General features: G+C 34.8%; 1 protein-coding gene across 1 annotated transcript in view; it reads right to left on the bottom strand.

Moving 5' to 3' along the window:
• FBXL13 (F-box and leucine rich repeat protein 13) overlaps positions 1-17,799 on the bottom strand; it is a gene marked incomplete at both ends in the record, with an annotated part of 35,967 nt that extends 18,168 nt beyond the window's left edge. The window contains 8 exon segments of the mRNA XM_084306334.1: positions 5,366-5,492; positions 9,282-9,385; positions 9,389-9,465; positions 9,626-9,658; positions 9,661-9,727; positions 15,861-15,950; positions 15,953-15,992; positions 17,768-17,799. Coding sequence (XP_084162460.1) covers positions 5,366-5,492; positions 9,282-9,385; positions 9,389-9,465; positions 9,626-9,658; positions 9,661-9,727; positions 15,861-15,950; positions 15,953-15,992; positions 17,768-17,799 — 570 coding nt within the window.
• Between the last annotated feature and the right edge of the window lie 5,250 nt (positions 17,800-23,049).

The following is a 23,049-nucleotide window of genomic DNA, read 5'->3' as shown; positions in this document are numbered from 1 at the left end:
CTGCTTACCGGAACCGTAAAGATATTTTTTAATTGCAGTGCAGAAATCTCCCTGTAGGACTGTGTATAACATGTTCCATAAAACTTAATTTCTGTATCTAAACCCACTTGTGGCTAGACCAAATCAAAACTTATGAAATATGTTTCCTGACACTAAGTCCAGACAACAGGGCTTCCATTGTAGCAAAATATCCTGTAAAAGCACTGAGCCCAGTTTTCAGCTTTGCTGGGTACCTTTAATTCCTACTAATTTTTGTTGGGAGTCAAGGTGTTAGCACATCTGGCACTGATTGTAGTGACTCTCTGTGCTAGTGTTTTCTATTTCTACACAGAATTAAGTTCCTAAGTCTTCAGGCCAAATCCTCTTTCTCTATTCCCCCAAGAAAACCGGACTGCTAACATCTGAATCCGGAGCTTGCATGAATATGTTAACATGTCCTTCTCCCTGCTTGGGGATGTGTTTTGTCACTTCCTTTCCTTTGTAAATCAAATGCAGCTAATTCATTTTCAGTCTGTTGCTGCTTATAGATATCAGCCCTGGTAATATTTTTTCTCTTAATCTTTGCAAGGTTCTTCCCAGTCCTAGTGGTCTAATTTTTTAACAGACCAAGATGTAAAGACAGGCTATAGATTCAAGACATGATAAATCCAGAATCCCACTGGAAAAAAACAAACAAACAAACAAACAAACAAACAAAAAACTTCTACAACTGTGTAAAGCTGAAATGATTTTTCCCCATGATCTGTTTAGAATCTTATTATTAAAATATCAGTAGATATTTATGTTGCAGCCTAGCCTTCAGGACCAGCCAGGATCTGAAAATCATTAGTACAAACACATAAGAAAAGAAAGCAGAACTAATTGTTTATATATTCCCCTCAACTTTAAAGAACAATTTTGCATAGGCAGCATACAAAGAATTTGTGACTGATATCTTGACTTGGTGCCACACACGATTCTTGCAGGCATACCAGTCAGAGGAGAGACTGGCACCTTAGGTTCATTGCAGGAGAGACTTCATGCATAACAGCCATTGAGGAAGAACCTGTGACAGAAAACTCCTTCTGACACTTCATATTTCCTTTTAATCTTTGATTTTAGAAGTGTACCAGAGTTCTTTCTATTTTAAAATTGTTTTACCCATTTTTTTTTTAATATATTTCAGGCTATTTTTCTCTCTCTCCTTATTACACTGCATGTAACCTACCACTGATACTAAGTTTCCCTGTCAGAGCATATACTGGTTTGGTTGCTGGATGGTATACATATGTATATCGCTGGAGTCACCTTTAACAATTCCTTTTTTATTCCTTGATAGGCTTTTCCTGACTGTCTAAATCCTGTTTGGCTTAAGCCATTTTCCTCAAATGTCCCAATACTTCTAAATTTAATGTGTTTTTTTTGTTTGTTTGTTTGTTTTTTGTTTTTTGTTTTTTGTCCCAAGTAGATGGGTGGTCCAGGCCGTGTGCATTAGCAGGTTGTGTCAGATTGAGGAGGAACGCTACACAGCTGTACACTTTCAGACTCTCAGACTTGGAGCAAAGCTGCAGAGCTGTATCATATAGAACATCAGAGAAGGTTTAAGACATTTTATTAAAAATATGGAGAGCATGAGAACAAATCTTATAACTAAAACTGCTTCTCTAATTCATGGAAGAATTTCCACTGAGTCACTGGAACTCCTTTTATAAGAAAGACAACTATGTTTGGGCCCTAAATGCCAGTGTTTCCAACTCAGTAATAGGAGTATAAACACTTTGCATATATGGTAAATAATGTAAATATAAATAATTTAATATATATTATATAAATATATATATTATAAATAATAAATATTATAAATAAACAAACAAACAAACAAATAAATAAATAAATATATTATATTATATAAATAATATAAATAATTATATAAATATAAATATAAATAATATAAAAAATAAATAATATGTAAATATAAATAATATCTACAATATCTAAAATGATTTGTGATTACTGTATCATCTATGAATTAATGGAAATGTTTACAATACACACAATTTGAAACTGAGAAACCTATGGTCCCTATTCCAGGGTCTTTAGGAGAGCAAAAGGTGAAGGAAAACAATGAGAGATGGAAAAAAGAAGCATTCCCAAAGACTTTAAAGGCATTTTTTTTCCAAGGAACTATACATTTTTGCATTGTCATTGTGTTGTTTGGTGTCAGTTTATTTATTTTTTGATCTGTAACTAAGGTTGCAAATCATTTACTTGCTAAGTTTCTCTTTTAACTTGTTCATAACTCTAAGAAACTCATTTTTAGTATTTCTAGTACAAGAATGACAAAAACAGAACAACTGTCCTTCCCACTATTAAAAAAAAAAAAAAAAAAAAGTTTTTTGAGACTTAGAAATATGTTATTACAAAAAAATCAATTTTGAATAAAGAAATAATTTCAGTAATGTAAAAAGATGAATAGAACTGAGAATTGTATATAGACTGTATATGTATTTACATGTTATTGTTTTACTGATATTCTTTAAGGGAAAACCCATATGGAAGGATGATGGCTTATGCTTGTTTGAAGTGTTTATTACCTGCATATCAGGAGGACATGAGAAACATAATGCTAATTTTGACATCCTGCCAAGAGAAAACAAGAAGTAAACAAGATGGGGTTTCACTTTTTTAAAGAAGAGTAGCTATGATAAGGCAATACTTCAGGAACTGCTCAGCAATGCTCAGGAAACTGGCCCTAAAAACAGCTGAAAAAGATGCAAATCAGATGCTTCCTTTCTAGCATCATAATGAACACTAAGCCTTGTAAAAGAAATAAAGGTTTTCTTTAAAGTGTTTTCTTTCCTTTGAAGAGAGCACACTAAAATAACAGTGAATACATTAATACTTTAAATGGAATTGTGTTTTATTTTACTAAATGTTTAATATTTTATATGAATATAGATTATATGTTATATGATATTATATTGAATCAAAGCCCTAGTGAGAAAAGGAGAGCAAAGTCTTTGGGATGCCACCAGTCCTTCATATTCATGAAGTTGTCATACTCTTCATAGGTTGATACTTTCTTTCATTAATGAATGGACTTTGACTTGGCAAGACATTTAAGCATACATACAAACTTAAGCATGTGATGAAATTACTTGCTCTATCCTAGGTTCTGTTTAGAAGTTTGCCTGGATCTTGTTTCTGTATGCATTACTCTCTGAGCATGACTTCCTACACCATACTGAAATCTGAATACATGCAGTGATTATTCTTATTCATTTTCCAGTCTTTCTATTGACTTAGTTTCAGGACAAGTATAGTAAATTTCTACAAACATGAGAGAAATTATCAGTATATTTATTATTAGCACTATGTTTTATCATTACTTTGAGTCTACAAAGAGTCTACAGTGTTTTCCTGTACTAACAAGTTCTCTTGTCAGGTACATTTCTAAGGGTCAATATATTTCTTCCAAATGCAAAAAATTCCCTGAATGAAAGACAGGCTTCAACGGGGACATTTCTCTTATTGGCACCAGAGAAACTACAGAAGAGGAAGGCAACAGCAACAGAAGAAAATAAACTCCACTTTGATTAAGATCTTAAATGAGGCAGTTACACATGAGTTACAAATCTATCAGAAAATCTGACTACTGTATTTTTTCTCCCCTATCCTCCCCCTAAGTATATATCATCCTTATTACAGTAAATTCTGCTCTATGAAGATGGGCAGAATGATTTTGCCATCATCTGAAAAACTAAAAGGAATCATCTCTTGTGTAATGCAGATCAATGCTGCATATTCTACACATTTCACAAACCTAGACACCAAAACAAGAGATCTGCTGTGCAGGCTACAAGAAAGAATATGAACCTTACAATTCTCTTTATTAGCATACAAATAGTAGCTTTTTACAAAGCAGATTGCAAGATCTTTTTTTCATCAAATCATGTTTTAAGATTACAAGATCTATTTAAGATTTAATGTTTTAAATGTTTATATGTTATAACATTAGAAAATACATGAGTGTCATACACTTAAAGAAAGCGAATGGTGAAAACCATACCAGTTTCCTAGCTTGTACTAGCATTCAGATCAGAAATTACAGGAATGATAAATGGTCAATTTCCGAGTGAGTTTGTCTGTTTTGTGGGAAGGAAGAAACGGAATGTCTTAAAAATGCAGTGTAAGCAGAACAGCTTGGATTAGTGCCAAGGACAAGGGTTGTACTATGTGAAAATTAGAGTAAGAAGCAATACAGCACATTAGAAGACTAATTGTGACAAGCAAAGAGAAAGAAAACATTTATGTTGAAACACTGTGGGACTGTAATTCTAGGAATCATAAATTTCATTGAGATATAATATTGTGATATTTAAAATAACAACATTAAATTAAATTGTCATGGATTTCCCATCCCTCTTTATTTGACTTAATATTTTATTTTATTTTATTTTATTTTATTTTATTTTATTTTATTTTATTTTATTTTATTTTATTTTATTTTATTTTATTATTTTATTTTTAAGTCTCCATAAAGAATACAAGTATTTTAATTACTTTTGCACAAACTCTGTGATAGAACAAAGCAATAAGGTTCTTGGTCAGAATTCTTCTTGAACAGCAGTTGAGTGAATATTCTTTATAGCAACAGTTTTCATCATGATATTTCTCTTAGATTTCTGTGTTCAGTGAAGAGTCTGCCCTAAAAGTAAAAGTAACAGCAGAACTGGCTCTAAACCCTACCCATGAGGCAAGACCTGCCAAGAACATCTTATGTGGAGGCCTGTTATGTTTAACCTGGCTCCTGCACTTGCTATGTTGCTTTCCAGAGTCTTAGCAACTTGACAGTTTGAAGATACCTTGTTAGTAATTCTTTCACTAGCAATTATTTTCTGGACCACAGTGTAGTTCTGTGACTCTGTTAGAGCTGGCGTTTTTCACCATAAATCTATTTAAAGGAAAATGTAATTTTTACAAATTCAATATTTGAAAATACCAGTTTTTCATTTTTCGTCAGGCCTAATTATCTTGGAGAAAAAAAAAAAAAATAAAAAATCTGCTTAACATTTTTTACAGTTCGGTTTCAGAGACACCCAATCTCCTCTTTTCATCAGTTTCAGTTTCTCTTTCAAATCTGAGACCTGTCCAGTGTGAGAATTAACTTTTATTGGGTAGTGCCTATATATTGCCAAATATTGTATTACACAATTCTAAAATATGTTTTAATGATATTGCAACTCCACTGCTTCTTATCCACGCAGATTAAATGAATGGATTTTATTTTTTTCTGAAAGCTTAAATAGATAGCAAACAGATTGTTTATTATTTAATTATATACATAATATATGTATACATATATGTAATTACTACATATATATACCATATCTGAGATGTTGATTGCAGAGACATCAATGGACATCAGTGATGATATATTTCCCAAAGCTTCAATTCCAGCATCAGTAATATTTTCAGAATGACATAGATTAAGGTAGGTCAGTTGATGATATCTAAATTAAATAATAATGTTAGAAAATAAGTAAATAAATAAATAAATAAATAAGAAATGTTGGCTTTTCACTTCTGTTACAGAAATGTAGTATAACAAGAATATTTTTCTCATAACCCTTGCCAAGTTGTTTTTCAGGGGACCTATGAAAATAAACTCTCCATACCCATGATTATATCAGACTTTTGATATATGGCTTATGTAGGCACTTCCAGAGACTACACTCATAATGTTTTGCATTCCAAAGGTTTCAAACCATGAACAGCAATCAAATTAAATGAAAATATGGAAATCAAGGAGCTATATTATAAATTCATATATATATTAATGAATTTGATGCTTGACTTTTCCCCATCTCCAAGTCTCTCATGTCTTGCACAAGAACAACAAAGTTCACTGCAACTACAGAATTCAGTACTCTATGGCTGTACCCACACCCACTTACAACAATGCATATAATAGTGTAAAGCAAATGTGGGCATTGCTAAGATCTGCAGTTCAGCACTCACGGAGCATACAATCATGAATATATTTTACCTCCTAAGTAAGCACAGTACGTAGTGTGTTCTTATAAGCAAAACGGAAGACCTAAGAAATGATTGCAAACAATGATTGCATCTACGCTCAGAGCCCTAGGGGTAACACTCCATCAATAAAACAGAGAAGGCATTCCCTAACTTACCAGCAAGCATGCTATAACTGTTTACATCTAATATTACGAAAGTGTAACAAGGGGCCTGCTGAGAAATCTAGTAATGAGTGGAAAGACTGACTCTGATCTTCTCTTGAGCTTTAAAAATTGTATTATGATTGCCAATACCAATACTCCTTCTGTGGAATGGGGAATGAAGAGGTTTAGCAATGGAGTGCTTTTTGTTTGTGCAGGCATGAGTATTTAGTGAGTTTTCAAAAACGTGACCTAAATGTAGTTTTGTCACTGACACCAACCACTTAAGTACTTTTTTTCCCCCTAGAATTAAGACTCTCAGGTTTCCATATATTGATGATTTCCCCTTTGTTTAAATGGCTGTACACCTCCATCACTGATTTTAAAAAAGAAATGTAGGCAATATTCATAGAACGTATTTTTCCTGTTCTACGCAATTCAACATTTAATTTAAATTCAGCAGTCTATATTGTAGATAAACAGAAATAAACACTGATTTTTTTAAATACCTTTTTAAGCCCCCAAAATGTTAGAATAATTAATGGCATGATTAGAAGATGTTACTCTTTGTAGCTAAAAACCAGAACTTTCCGAGAAAAAGTCTATCGGAGATCATGAGAGCTTCCATCAGTTCTGTCTCTCAGATATGAAAGCATCTCAAAAGACAGAGCTTGGAAAAGATATCAAGGTATCAAAACCTGTTTAAACATTTCAGAGTAATATTTGTTATTGATATAATATTTGGTATTAAGGTATTAATATCTTTATTGATTTAAGTAAAGAAAATTATTTAAAAGAGAAATGATCTTCCAGCACAGAAGCAAAATACAGGGGTAGTACATATATATGTATGTAGTGGCTATTCTGTATATATGTGCACTGACTGAAGAGTTAACTACAACTATTTCTTGAATTATTTCACTTAATCAATTGCATGTCACACACACAACTCTCTAACCCATAATATACTAAAAGGTTATTAAGATTAGGTAAATGGAAAACCTTTCAGTCAACCTGAGAGGCTTGGAGTGTTGACTACAACTTGGGTAAGTGTTCGATACAGCTCATATCTTTGACACATTTAACATTACTTGTTCAATTAGCTTTCCAATACGTCCACAATATTTCGGAGAATCACAGATTATCCTGAGTTGGAAGAGACCCACAAGGATCATTGAGTCCAACTCCTGCATCCCCAAAGGACCACCCAAAAATCAGACCATGTGTCTGAGAGTGTTGTCCAAACACTTCTTGAACCGTGGCACACTCAGTTCCTGCTAAAGTTCAAGATTTCTTCTGTGTTACCTGATGGACAAACAAGCAATCCCAGATTTCTCTAGGACAAAATCATATTTTGACTTGTACATTTTGTTGCAGAACAAACTGCAAATCCCAAAGTCTTAAAAAAAAAAAAAAAAAAAAAAAAAAAAAAAAAAACATAGGTAAGAATAGTACTGCTGAGATAATTGTGCAGTGAACACATACTAAGTTTCTCCAGTCCAGCTGATGAACCATATAAAAACACAGATCACACACTGCTTCCCTTGGATTATCATACATGAAGATAACAAACATAAATGGGGAAAATATGGCAAGGGTGTGAATCACCACATTGCCTGTGTCAACTTTTAGCCAACTTTTTACTCATATCTCTTGTTTCTTAATTTTAATAATCATGACCAGTTTCGTTTCTTTCTTCATTTTTCATATGTAGTTAAACACTTCCTATAATTGTAAGCATTCTGATTTGTTAGATTTGCTCTTTCTGCCCCATTTCTGAAAAAAAAAAATCCATATGACTAAAGTTAGAAAAAGTTAGACTTTTAGAATAAGATAAAATGTCAATAAAAAAGGAAACTGAAATTGGTTCTTAAGATCCTGTTACCACTATGGTGCTTCCCTTGATTTCTGTCATAAATTCCTAAATGTTTCTAATTCAGAGTTAATTTTTATATGAAAATACTCTCCAAATAAGGGGAAAAAATAAATAAATAAATAAATAAAATTAAGAGTTCCCCTTTGGTAGTTTCATTTTTCTTTTCTTAAGAAAACTCTTTACAAAGTTTTGATTTGTTACAATCTATAACTTTGGTAATGCTGAAAATTTTATAAATGTCTGCAGAAGTAAAACAAAATACAGAGCTTTACAATAGCTTTATAATTGCTTTAAATGTTTTGTTAATGTAATACAACAATTCTTTAGCATTAGAGGTAGTAGACACATGTACAAACACACTCACAGCCCAAGAAACCATCTGGCCAACAGACTGGAAAATCCAGCCTTCTAAATGTTAATCCAGAAAATTCAGGCAGCTGTCCCATCTGCACAACTGAATTACCAACATGATGTCATGGCATTACTCTCCAGCACTTCTCAGTGCATCTATGCACGCAATGTTATCAGATTTTTACACAGCATCAGCAAGCACAGAAAGTACTTAGATACATACTAAAGCAGAATCCCTAAAACCTAACATGATGTCAGAAATGTTATGAGAAGCAGCAGTTCTGGCTTCTTGGTATTATTTTATATGTATTTTGATTTTGAAATACATGTAGATTTTGCCTTCCCTTTTCCCACCCACCCCTGACACCATTACCATGCCACAAAATTGGGAATAAGAATGCAACTTTGGAAGCTCTTCCTTTGCTCTTTTTTCTACTGATGCATGACACATCTGAAATGGAAAACAGTCTTCACACCAAATACATCCTTCCTCTACAACGTAACATGCTATGTTGTCTTTGTAATTGTAAAAAAAAGAAAAAAAAAAAAAGTATTCAGAAAAGTAAATAATTGCTGAATTTTAAGACAGCTCTAGTTCTTGCATTGTCTTTGGTTATCATTTTCATCTTCTTTGAAGCCCTATTCCAGCATTGAAATACGCCATAACTTTTAAGCAATATTACTTCTACTGTTGATTATTTTGTTTGAACTGGAGTAATAATGAATGTTTTTTTGAAAACATGGTACAGGAAAAAAGAACTACTTGTATATATTTTTTTAAATGTTAATATATACGTATTAATATGGCAAGAATGTATTTTTAGAACTGAAAGATATGCTAATAGGACTTATGATGAGCATAATTAACTTTACTAAATTCTTTTAGAATGTTTTACAGAAAATTGGGTGTGATATAGTACCATAAGCAGTCTGCTACACTCAGGACATGAATACACTTCAGCTGTGAAATCATGTTAAGACCAACATCTTTCATCTGGCATCAGGCAATATGAATAAGCCTGATGTATGGGCAGCATTTACTTATCAGCTTGAAACTCAAATCAGTAATTTGGCCATTTCCTGTTGAAAATATATAAAGATGTAAGTTACACATCTGACATACATTAGGGGCATACATCCAAATGCCTACTAAAATCAGTTAACAGATTTTTACTGGTTCCAAATGATGTAGATGAATTTTCAAAATCATTCTAATAATTTTATGAAATATTATACTAACCTTCAATCCTGACCTTAACGAGTTTACATTCAGAAGGGCTTTAAAAGTTGGATCAGAAAGATGTGGAGAGTCAAGAAACACAACAGACATTATCTGTTGACATTTTTAAACCAGAGACTTTGAAGGGAAAAAGGTGAAATAAAATATTCATATACCTATGCTGTCATATAACAAAGGATCAGCAAACAGTCTGCATACAGTACTGAATGTTGCAATTTTGAATAGTTATAACCCATTCTAACAGTAACTTCTAAACTGTGAGCACTATATAAATAACTGAAATTCTCCATATATTTATTATCTCTGGGCTGCTCAGTCTTGGGCATACAAAGTAGCTTCTTTAACATGTAAATCCTGTGTAAAGGAGAGGACAGTTTCCCCTTAGCCACGTGTTCTACAGATGTCATGGATACGAACCACAAGAGAAAAGGTTGTCCTTGATATTCACATATAGTGATCTCACTATTTCCCAGAGTATTGAAATTGGGAGGATATCCCAGCAGTAATAAAAGGATGTGGCAAAACAGACTGTCAGTGCTAGTTAACATTAAAATGTCAAGCAATGCTACTCTACTGTAGAAGCTGAACGTGTTTTGCATGAAGAGTTACGACACAAATAGCAATCTTGTGAAGCTCAGCCTCCAGCCTTGTACTACACGAGTCATTCACTTGGAAAACATACACAAAAGAACAGTCTGGCATGTACAATTAGGTACCAAGTAAGGCCTATGGGGACAAGTATCCAAAAGGAGGAAACTTCAAAGATGAAGTGTACTGGGAGGGACTCCAACTCCTGCAGAAGCATGATTTGCCAAGTCACGGGGAGCAGCAGTGTAAAGCACTGGGTTTGCTTAGGGTCTATGTGTTGTCTGACAGCAGACACCTTTAGCAGACAGGAGATAGTCACAGAAAAGAAAGCCAGAAGCTAAGCAGTAGCTACTGGTCACACTACAGTATGGTGGCATTGCACTAGAAAATGCTTCTGGTTCTTGCACTTGCAACCTCTACCTTCTGTAGTACATTTGACTGCTCCCCACAACTACTTCTCAGTGGAAACAAGGGTCAAACCTGCTTTCCTTCCACTCTAACATTGAGCAAGGAATTTAATGCACTGGGTTTCCGTCTCCTTTTGTTTACACAAGCTTAACATTTTGGTTCTTTTTGTGTCTGAGGTTTGGTGTGTTTTGTTTTGTTTTAATTATTTTATGATTATTATTTTTCTCCTTATCTATCTGACTCTTTAAGTTACAGTTAAGGCAGACTGCCTTTTCTTTTCTGGCAGAATGCCCCATCTTTTAACTTACAGCAAGGTTGTCTTGCTCTTTATGTTTTCTCAGGCTTGAAGCATTTGTGCAGGTCTCATGTCCACACAGGTGGAATACAGTGTGACTCATGACACAAGTGACACCCTTACTACTGTGGATGTAAGTGGAGCATCAATGTTTTTTCTACAGTGGTCTGTAACATCCTGCAGGCAACACACGGCAAAACAAATCCCATCAACTACCCTCTGTCAGCTGCTTGTATTCAAGGCAGGTCTGTCACGGAGCAGCTGCTCTGAAAACTGCTATATTTCAAGAAATAGCTGAAGAAAGTAGGAGAGCAGCACTTTAGGGGTGGAGGGGGCAGTCCAGTGCAGGGGCAAGATATGACTTCTAAACAGACTGTCAGATAATAGAAAAATGGTCTTAAGTGATATAAGAACCTGGTCTATTAATGACTCTTAGCTGTCAAAGATTTATCAGCAGCCAGGGAAATAAAATAATCTGAGAAGAGTCTATTTCCGACAAGTAATCCTGGAGTTTGAATTCCCAGTTCTCAAATGTACAGGGTTACAAGAGAAGTCAGGTCCTGCAGTGGTCAGACATGGGCCTCATATCAGGATAGTGGTAATCTTGCACGAAGGTCTCCGGCTATGAATTGACCATCAGAGGCCACAGTAAAATGAAATATGGTCCTAGAAGAAATATTGAGGAAACAAGCCAAAGCTTCAAAAGATCATAAGAGCAAGTTTCTCAATGATAAGAACAAGAAGGCAACCAGAGGACTACACAGCCAAGAATTATTAGGCAGCAATATGCTGTTTCTTAAAAGATCTGAAGCTTAAAAGATCTGAAGTGGTGTGTTGTGTTGATACCTTCTCTTAAATGCATAAAGGAGCGAAAAGCATGTGTATGTTTTTTATGGATATCAGAAAAGGTTTCTCTTGTGAGGTACTCTAATTGTTATACAAACAAATTAAGGTAATTTTCCTTCAGTAAGGTGCCTACAGTTAAGTGGAATTCCTGTTCTGAAAAGGATAAACAACATCTAGCAGGTAATCAGATCAAACTCAACAATGTTTAAGGACAGAAGTAGCACATCTGTTTCTGAAATTCAGTAAAGATTGCAAAATGTGAACTGTAGTCTAAAGGATTTTTAATCTTTTTGTCTGGAAAAACACTGTTTGCTTAACATAGCAATTTGATACCACAAATAGCAGCAATTTAGTGTTTTCCTCTATGCAAGCCAAAAACAATTATACTGAAGCAGATAATAATACCCTTGTACAGATCGTTTCAAATTTTTTCACTTAAACTGTTTTTTAACTTAAAGCTGGATGACGGATCTCATGCATTCAGATAAGATTCAATTAAGTTAGTCAACATTTAGATGCTGTTGCAATATCATAGGTATTTGCCTTATTTTCATTTATTCCAATAAAAATAACATCTTAATGTTGCATTTCTTTACTAAAGGCCTTGTTGATTATCTATGAAACTTAAGACACTGTTGGAGATAAGGTGTAGGAATACAAAATTTCATGCACATTTGAGCGAAACAATAAAACGTTTCAGTGTTGTTGACTGTTACAGTGTTGTTGACAATAAAAAGTGAAACAACTTGGAGTTTCAGTGTTGTTGGAATGCTCACCAGAGTATCACCATTAGGACACATATGGAATTTAATACTGTATTCTTTTCTTTGGATAAATAAAATTCCTCTTTAACCTCTTTCTTCAAATGAACTATGAGGGAGGATGTTTTGAAGGTTATTATAAGATGCTATAAAATTTTGCAAAACAAACTTTTCCTGCATGACTCAGTAAGATAGTTTTATACATTTTTTTTATGTGTTAGAACAGAAGTCAATGCAATGATCCAATATAAAACATAAATCCCTGTCTGTGAGGAGCTCTCAGTCTGATACGTAAATGACTGGTTTATTGTTCTTTTCCTAACTGTATGTTAATATGCTGACATCTAAAATGAAACTATACCAAAACAAACACGGAGCAAACCACAAGTAAAGATCTGTCCCCACAGATTTAAAAAATGTAGTGAAATGATTAAATGTTTGTAAGAATGTCAAAATCCATTTAATCTTTTTATATAGTTTCTTAATTACAAAGAATAGGAAAACATAATTTTGATTCAGTTTTTGGCTTATTTCTTATCACATACAGTACTGCTTTAAATTCTTTCTTTCTCCCCCTGAACAAATTGTTTCTGTGGAATCCACCCTTCAAGAGAGAACACTCTGCAGCACAGAAGTGATTTTTAAGAAACATTTTTCTGTGATTCCAGTATTGTCAAACAACACATTGTCAATGCAGAAACTAGAAAATAAGTGTTCCGCATTGTGGAAGTACTCTTGTGGTCTGCTAGGGACTATAATTTTTTTTTTTTTCCAAATTTGCCAAGGATGATAAAATAAATTGTGACATACTTTCAGATGTTTGGCTTATTGCACTGATGGCTTGCCTCCACATGTTATTTTTCTTTTAGTATTCCACTGTCCAAAAAAGCATATGTTAACATACTCCTGAACTATCACCTTTTTAAATTACAGAATAGTGCATGTGTACCTTATCCTACTGTTATACAAGTTTGTAGTCAAGAAAGATAAACAATGAGTCTTCTTTGATAATTAACACAGCTCAGATTTTCTTCTCAAGTACTGGTCCCTCTTCCTGCTTGATATGTCTGAAGATGCCAGAAGTTGACAGTAGCTGCCAGAATGAGAATTCTCCCAAGTCAGAGCAGGAGGAACTCAGATGGTGAAAACTGGTGAAGCCTATATGTCTGCCAACAGCTTCTCTGACATCCCCACAAGCACTGCAACACTTCAAGAAATGAACAGGTCAAATTTATTTTTCCCCAGTGCCTTGTGATCTCTTAGCCAGCTGTTGTTAACTTCAGCAATTGATAGGCTGCTCTAAAATATTTTGGGCCAGAATAGTTCATCTGGAAATCAGTAAGCCATAGACCCTGGCATCAAGAAAAAGGTCAATTTCTTTGAAAATCTCCATCTTTCTAATTTAACTGGAAACACCTCTCACCAAACTTTTCTAGTTGTATAATCTCAATGTAAATGACATGCAATTCCTATATATTCTTTATTTTTTTCAGTTTTGTTGTCTTAATAGCAGAAAATATTCCATCTCTGTCATTAAGCTTCAGAAGCAGGACAAACAGATTGGGATTTTTGGTACTTTGAGATTGTCGATGATGTCCTAGGACACCTTTTGAAGAGGACACAAGGAAATCTCTACTTTTGATAAGAATAACATGAAACTATTCGACAAAACTAGAAGATGTGTGCTTGATTTCCACTCTTCTGCCCACCTAGGCTTTAACAAGTTTTTTTAATGCTTGTATTCAAGTTGCTGCCTGTAAAACCATTAGCATAATCACCCATAATCATCCATTTTACAGATGGGCTTTCTAAATAGATGTTCAAGATCTATAGCAGTAATAAGAACTCATATAAAAAGAACTATAATGTTAAAATGAAGGGAAAAAAAACAAAATAAACAAACAAACAAAAAAAAAACACAGGCTTCTACAGAATATGTATTCTGGTCTATAGAATACTCTTTAACATCATTTATATGCTTATACTATAGTATCACAACATTTTTCTAACCCTGAAATGTTAACCATACATCCAGTAGTTCCCTTTGGTTTAATTCATCCAGTGAGGGAAAAAAAAAAATAAATCTGTCCTATTAAAATGCTTTATGCAACACTGATGCAATTTGACGCTTCTCTTGGTTTTAACTGTTTACTTAAGTGCTCAGTTATGATCATTAAACACTGTTCCAGAATCAGAGGGAAACCCAAAATGGAGGAAGCTGTGGAATGCCTTTCAGAGCTCTCAAATACACTGGTAAGCAAATCCACTTCATTCCACTGGAAAGGAGAAGACCGTGGTTTTCCTAGTTTGATGATGATCACTCACTCTTCTCTGACCGTAGTTAGATCATGCTTTCTAGAGGCAGATCCTTACACTTCATGATTACACTTCTTAAACAAGCGGAAATTTTGCTTTTTCAAATAAATAACCAATTACTGGTATTTTGAAGAGGTAGATAGTTCTTAGCTCTAACCTCAGCCCTCATTTCAAATTTCATGTTATCACTGTGCAATACTTCCCATATTCTCAGCGTGATTGTCAAAAACAAGAGACAGACACTCAGAGCAAGAAGAGTAAGAACAAGACTTGTTATATCTGCTTTCATCCTTGGTTCTGGAAAGTTTTTGTGAAATGGGAAGCTAAACCATTACTCCATTACCCTCATTTCTTTATCATTTTGCATGTATTTTTTGGTTTGGAGAATCCTCTCAGTGTATGCAGGGATATACATAGGAGTCTTTATTAACACACTGCAAACTTTTACTACTTTACAGTTTAGTATTACATATACTTTTGTAGCACATTTCAAGATATAAAATGCACTTTAAAAAAAAAAAAAAAAAAAAAAAAAGCACTATTTTTAGTTACGGACACTACTTCAATCTATATTTTAAATCATTATAAAATAACAAGGGAAGTTCACTTTTGAATTAATTTCCTTTTCAGGAACTCGAGTGAAAATTTATATTTTTCCAATGCACAGTGTCTTTTATTTCTTGATACCTTAGCAAAAACTGCATTTCCAAACCTCCTGATTTAAAATCCTAACTAATCATAACATAGAGTTAGTCTATTTATGGCTACAAAAAGCAAGCCTTGTTCTCATTATGCAGTAAGTACTAGCTGTTTGTGGATCTGACACTTTGTTGGACGTGATCCAAACCTATAGTGCTATTATTCCTCAGTAAAATTTAAACAGCTGTAGTCATGTAATTCAAAACCCTGGAAGCCTGCTGCAGTGCTTGTTCTGCTTCAGTATACCATGAATGCAGGATGCAGCCAGTCATATAAAGGATTCTCTCCTTCACAGAATGAAAGAAAGACGTGAACAACAAACCTGAATGCAACCTGAAAGGTCCAAACAGATGAGCTTGTGACATCCTCTTCCAGAGCCCAGGTACTGTAAACCTTTGTCTGTGATTTTTTTTTGCAGGGAGCTAAACTCAGATACTGCAAACAGGGAAAGCTCCTTTTCGAAATTAAAAGAGTGAGAGAGAGTGCAGCTTATTACAAGAATATGTTACAGAATGAAAAGAATATAAAATACTATAGCTAAAATATTCTGGAAATTACTGTAGGAAATGCTGTTATACATTAAATAGAATTTGCTTCTTGCTGGGGTTTGAAAGTTTCTTTTGTTTTTCTGCTGCACTTTTTCCTCTGCTCCATGAATTGCATATTAGTGGGGAATAACACTATCATACAGGATATTTCACTGTATCAAAACAATATCATTTTAAAGTTATCTCAACTGCAAAACCATCCTTTTTTAATTAACTGCGATTTTTGTGTGCATATTTTGAAAATGAATAGACTTCACAGTGTAAGCTTGGTGGACTCTTTGTCATTGATTTTACAAGCAGTGCCTGGTGGAAATGAAAACCAGAGCTCTATCAAAGGACGTTAACAACACAAATGTACACTTAGAGCTTCTCTGCTCATATAATTATTTAGAAGAGTACTATTAAAAGAATCTGAAAAGTTGAAAGAGATACCAAAGTGAATTAAGTGCCTATATCTCATATTTTTCAATGTTTTCTAAAGTTTTAATCAGTTATTTTGAAAAATATTTCATTATACTAAATGTTAGCTAAAAGAAAGCAAACTGTATAAACGGAAAATGTTAATCTACAGCACGCTGTAAAAGCTAAGAATCTATACTCAGAATATATTCAAGTTTCCATCTGTAGACTTGGTTTGTAGCATACTGAAAACTATTTATTTTACTGAACTAAATTTCTAACTGGAATAAATAACCATTGCCACAAGCACCACAAATGAAAACATACAGAAAATCAGAGCCTAGAATTAGGACCCACTGCTCTGGTAGACATTTAGTCTATATTTGCCTTTCTGCAAGTCAGCAAAAAGTCATTTTGAAGAAGGACAGGAACACCCACTGAGGAACTGACTACTTAAGGAGTGGCATAAATTTTCAGAACTGACTTTATACTTTCAATATAGAGTGGGGAAACATGCTGTCTTGAACTGAACAGGGAAAAAAAAAAAAGAAGGAGAGAGAGAGAGGAAGCTGGAAAACAATGTTATCTGTAAAAAAAGATAATACAAAAATATTACAAATGAAATGTAAGATTACATTTTATGAAAAAAAAAAGAAAACAAGACAGAAAAAAAAAAAAAAAAAAAAAAAAACAGAATATGAGGTCATGCATGTGTGTTTTTTTACTAAATAGAAACATTTATTTCACATTAAATACAGAAATATAAGTGTGCTTCTTGAGAGAAGCATGTCTTTTTGCATTGTAGTGACATATGTCACAGAGTTGAGTGGAGAAAATCAAACTCTGAGAGAGTACACTTCCAAACACATCTAGGAAAACAGATAATAAAATAGTAGAATTTTATTAACTCTGGCAGTTTAAAAACTTTTAAAACTATATGTTACCACAAGGTTGTACAACTTAAGGTACAGAGAAGCCTTTCTTATTGCATTTTGAATGCTGTTCAAAACTTTCTAGTACTCTTGAAGAGACACTGATTTTCCTTGCAGGTCATATGACCCATTTTTATGACCTGAGACTTTTAGTACATGACTTCTTCTGCCATTTTTAAAGTGACAGGTTTCTTAGAACTTAAGTTTGAGCAAGTAGACTTGTTTTAAAATAAATCCTTGTTTTGTGTTACAGCTGAATTCTTCAGGAATTGTGTCATATCGGCTCTTTTGATTAATTTGGCATTAGCAGTCTCAGGATCATTCTTTTAAATGCAATCTGATAAAATCACCTTCTCACACATTCCAAATAGACGATATTCATGTCTACCATATGCAGAAGAACTTTTCAGAGGGAAACTGTACCTGATGATTCATGTTGTTTAATACAGAGGTTAATTTTTTTTTTGTGGAAACATAGGAGAGAATCAAAAATGGAGTGCTTTCACCACTTTCAGACTACACTTGTTCATTGTTCCAATAATGGACATTTGATATACAATAGCAAACTTCATGTACAATACTACAAAATACAATACTGCCACCTTTAAGAACTTTGTACTAGTTACCTTATTAAACAGGACCTATGGTGAGATGTGTTTTTTGACATGGCACATGAATTGTTTAAGAAGTGTGTCTGCTATGAAAGTCTTCACAGGGCAGCGAATTTTTTAACTTCCTTGTAATCTCAGAAACAGTGATCTTTCATTTTTGCCCCAAAATTGTCAATAAAAAGACTAGTATCTTATACTTTTATACCAGGAACATAATGTGTGGCTGGAAAAGCTTACTATTACTGGGGTACATGTTAATTGCAAAATATATACCAGTATTTTACCAGAGAAGAATTTTCCTTTTTATTTCAAATATTTTATCACATTGAAAGCTTCATCTACTCTGGAGAATGCTTCCTTGCTGAAATGTGATTTACATATCAAATGAAATACATGGATCTGACTTTTGGTGGTAACAGAATAATTAGGTAACCAGAATAACATAGGCTAGGATTACATATAGAACAGCTGTTCCAAACATCAGTAAAACTGTGTGATAATTTAGAAAGACAAAATATGGAGAAAACACAGATTATGATGAGAATAAAACTGACGAAGAGGAGACTGGCAGGACTAGAGACACTCAACAGAAAACTTTGTTGAAGCATATGTTAGTAATCTGAGAATACTGCATTATAGACTGAGAGGAACAAAAATATATAATGCAAATACAAAAGAAAAACAGATTTCTAGACTTAGTGGACTTTGAAAGGAGAACATTAGTTTTCCTCATGGGAAAGAGAAAAAATCTTCAGCTATCTTCAAAATCTATACACTGCTTTGTGGAGGCCATTATCCTGGGTCATCAAGCTTCTTTTCCTTTATGGCAGGCTTTAATGCAGCAAGCAATCTTTAACCAACCAAGCAATCTTTCAGCCTCATAGAGGAATATATCTAAGCAGGAAAGGCAGAACTCTGTAACCAATCATCCAAATAAGATTTTAGAACAACATTTTTTTTTTTTCTCCCAGCTGGCACACAAGTACTTATCTCACACAATACACTTATCAACAATCCTTTCTAGCAAAAATCCATTTTTATGACCATACCTTCATACAAACTTTTTACACCATCAATAGTAACTGGACATGCCATAGAAATTTTTTGACTAGCATGCTCTCTTTAAAGTTTCTGTAGAACTCTGTGAAATATATAGAGTAGGCTGGCATATATTGTTAATTAAACTAGTATTAGAGGATGGGTGTATTAGCATTACATTGTGGTAGGTATCTGCTGCAGACTGCTTGATCAAGAAAGCAGATGGAACCATCTTTGGACAGCTGGAAGAAGCCTTACTCATGAGAGACTTAAACCCCTCTGAAACTTTCTGGGAGAACAACATGTCTGGTTGCAAACAATCTAAACACTTCTGCAGTGTGTTGAAGACAATTTCTTGATCCAGATGACTGATGAGCAGTCCACAGATGATGTTCTGCTGCACTGACTTCACAAATAAAAAGTTAAAAAATGGTCCAGGATGTGAAGAACTGGAGTGGTCTTGGTTACTGCAACCATGAAAAAGAGGAGCTTAAAATCCTGAGAGAAGACAGCAAGACAAATTGTGAGAGAAAGCCTAAGCTTGAGAGCAAATCTTGACTTTTTCAATGGTCTACTTGAAAGGATCTCATGGTATTTGTATCTCAGTGCCATGGAGGGCAAAAGGAGAGCCCAGGAGAGCTGGATGACCTTTAAGGCCAAAGTACATAATGTTTTTTTTGCCTCAGTTTTAATCCTGAGGCATGCCTTCAGGCCTTTCAGAAGCCTTATAGAAGAGTCAGGGAGTGAAGCAACACCCCCAATAGAAGATATTATCAGTGAGCACTTAAGGAAGTAAGACCAGGTGAGATGCATGAGTACTAAGAAAGTTGGTTCCTGTCACTTTGTGATGGTTTCATACCAATGGATAGCTAAACTTCACCACAACCATTCTCTCATTCCCCCTCCTCAAAGGAAGAGGGGAAGAAAATATGATGGAAAAGGAATCAAGGGTTGAGATAAAGACAAGGAGAGCACTCGCCAATTACCGTCATGGGCAAAACAGACTCAAAGTAGGGAGATTAATATGAATTATTGCTAAACAGCCTAGAGCAGTGAGAAACTAAAAGCAAACTAAAAACACTTTCTATGTCCTCCCCCCGAGTGATACAGAGACATGGGGAATGAGGGTTGTGGTCAGTCAGTGACGCTTTGTCTGCTGCTTCTTCATGGTCACTCTATTCCCCTGCTCCAGCATGGGGTCCTTCCCACATGCCATCCTTCTCAAAGTGATCCTACATGGACTTCCTACAGATTGCAGATTTTCAATAACTGCTTCAATATGGGTTTGTACCATGGGATTCATCCTTCAAGAATGGACTGCTCCAAAATGGGTCCCCCATGCGCAGCAGCTCCTGCCAGACCTCCTCTTCCTGCATGGGCTCATCACCATGGGCTGCAGCCTCCTCCTGGCCAAATCTACCTGCTCTGCCAGAGGCTTCTCCACAGGCTGCAGTATGGAGATCTGCTCTGTCGTGGCTTCCTGGCTCAGCTGGCAGTGGCCAGTGGCACGTCCCTTTTGGAACTGGCTGGAGCTGGCTCTGATCTGACACGGGGCAGATGCTGGGATCTGCTCACAGAGCCTTGCAGCCCCCCAGTTACTGAAACCTTGCCACATAAACCCAGTATAGAGTGAGAGGCCTCACTCATCATTTTTGAAAGGTCTAAGTAAGCAGAGAAAAATCCCAGATGACTGGAGGAAAGGAAATGTCACATCCACCATCAGGAAGAGGAAGAAGGATCTAGGAAACTACAGCAAGTCGGCCTCACCTAAGTCCCTAGGAAGGTTATGTAGCAAACGATCCTTGAAGCTATGCCCAAACACATGAAGTATAAAAAGGTGATAGGGAACAGCCAACGTGAATTTACCAAGGATACATCATTATTCACTGAGATAATAGCTCTCTGTGATGAAATGACCGGATCTTCAGATAAGGTGAAAACAGCAGCTTCTGTTTATCCTGACTACAGCAAGGTCTTCAATGCAGTATGCTTTATAGCCAAAGAAATAAAACATAAGCTGGATAAGTGGACTTCAAAGTGAGTTATTTTTTTTCTGGATTACAAAGCCAAAGGATTGTCACCAATAGTAATAAATTCCATTGGTGGCTTGTGACAACTGGCATCCCTCCAGGGTCAATATTTCTTTAGTAATGATCTAGATGACAGAACAGAGTGCATTTCTCAGCAAATTCACAAAAGACACCAAACTGGGGGAGTGTCAATATACGGAAGAGTAGGATCACTATTCAGAGAAATTTAGTCTGGAAAAATAGGCAGACAGAAACCTCATGAAATGCAAGAAAGACAAATGAAAAGTCCCACATCTGGGATGGAATAATCCTATGAAATAGGCTAGGCACAGACTGGATATAAAGCAGAACTGGACTATCAAACCTATGCACCTGAGAATCCTGGTCAATAGTAATTTCAATGTAAATCAACAGCGTGCATGAAAATGGTGGCCAATTACATAATATTAGCACATATATATGCTAATACCTACTAGGCTGTATTAGCAGGAGTCTAATCAGCAAGTCAAGGGAAGTAATTATTCCCCTCTATTTGACAGAGGTTGTGAGAACTGATGGTTTCATAAGAAATAAGAACAGAACTGTCTCTTTGGAGACAGCAACCTTTTGGGGCTCCCCAGTACAAGAAGATATTGGCATTCTCTGACTAGTCCAGTGGAGGTCCTCCAATATTGTTAGAGGCACATGATGTACAAGGAGAGTCTGAGAAAATTGGTTTTGTTTAGCCTGAAGAAGTGACTGTTAAGGGCGAGATCTTATTGCTCTCTGTAACTATCTAATGGGAGTATAGAAAACACAAAAAGAGATTCTTTTTGAAAGTGTTAAAGGACAAGAGACTGAAGACACTTTACAACATAGTATATTCTGGTTAGATAACTAGGAATTTTTTTTTCACCACGAGGGAGGCCAAAATCAGAGCACTTTGCCCAGAGAGGTTGTGGAATCTCTGTCCTTGGAGATACTCAGAACTGCACTAGAAAAGGTGCTGTGACCTATCTTAGTGGGATCTACCTTGGTTGGGTGGTTGAACTAGATGATTTCCAGAGGTCCCTTTAAACCTAAATGAGTCTATGACTAGTCCAGAATGAAGTTCTCAATATACACTATGTTGCTGCTAATAATCAGAAGGCTAAAAATATTATCAAATGGTTAATCATTTGAATTTTTCTCCTGAGATGACCACAGTGAAGTCCACCTGTCCAGTCACAATTGGAAGTGAAAGGACGTAGTGCATACTGTGAAAAAAACATATACTTTCAGGTGGTCATATTAGACTGACCACCTGCTCTATCATGCTCTAATTGTTATCAGTATGTCTCTTGTCTAAAGTTAGTTGAGGTACACATAAATGATCTGCAATATAACTCTGCCTTGAAAGAGGACACAGAAATTTTTTCCATATCTTTTCCCTTTTTTTTTCTCCTCTTTTTTTTTATTTTTTTTTTTATTTTTAAAGCTTAAAATCAGTCATGAAAAACGTGGCAGATCAGTAAGATACTTGTGACAGACTTCATAGAAAAGAAGAAAACTGGATGAAAAGAGAGAATCAGCAGCTCATGAAATTAAGTATTATATTTAATTATGGCAATAAAGACCTGAAGCTTCTGCAATAAAAGCTGAAGAGATTTTAATAGGTCATCTTAGTCCAAACCTCCAGTGGAGATAGAAAAATAAGCCTAAGCAATCTTTGACAGATGTTTGCCAAGTCTATTCTTGGAAAACCTATGTTTGAGATTCTTTTTATGTGGTAGTCTTGTGTCTGGTGGATGTTTGCATACCGATTATTGTATCAATGATATCCATCACATAACCAAATATGCAATACTATTATAAGAACCTTCTTTTAAATTCAGAAATCATAACAAAACATACATATATACATTATGGAATGAAATTACACTTAGGAAGTTGAAATTTATCTTTTTTTTTATTTAAAACCTAAATGATTGTATT

Source organism: Netta rufina (genome assembly GCF_964035555.1).
Source record: "Netta rufina genome assembly, chromosome: 1".
NCBI lineage: Eukaryota > Metazoa > Chordata > Aves > Anseriformes > Anatidae > Netta > Netta rufina.
This window is presented reverse-complemented; position numbering and strand designations above follow the sequence as displayed.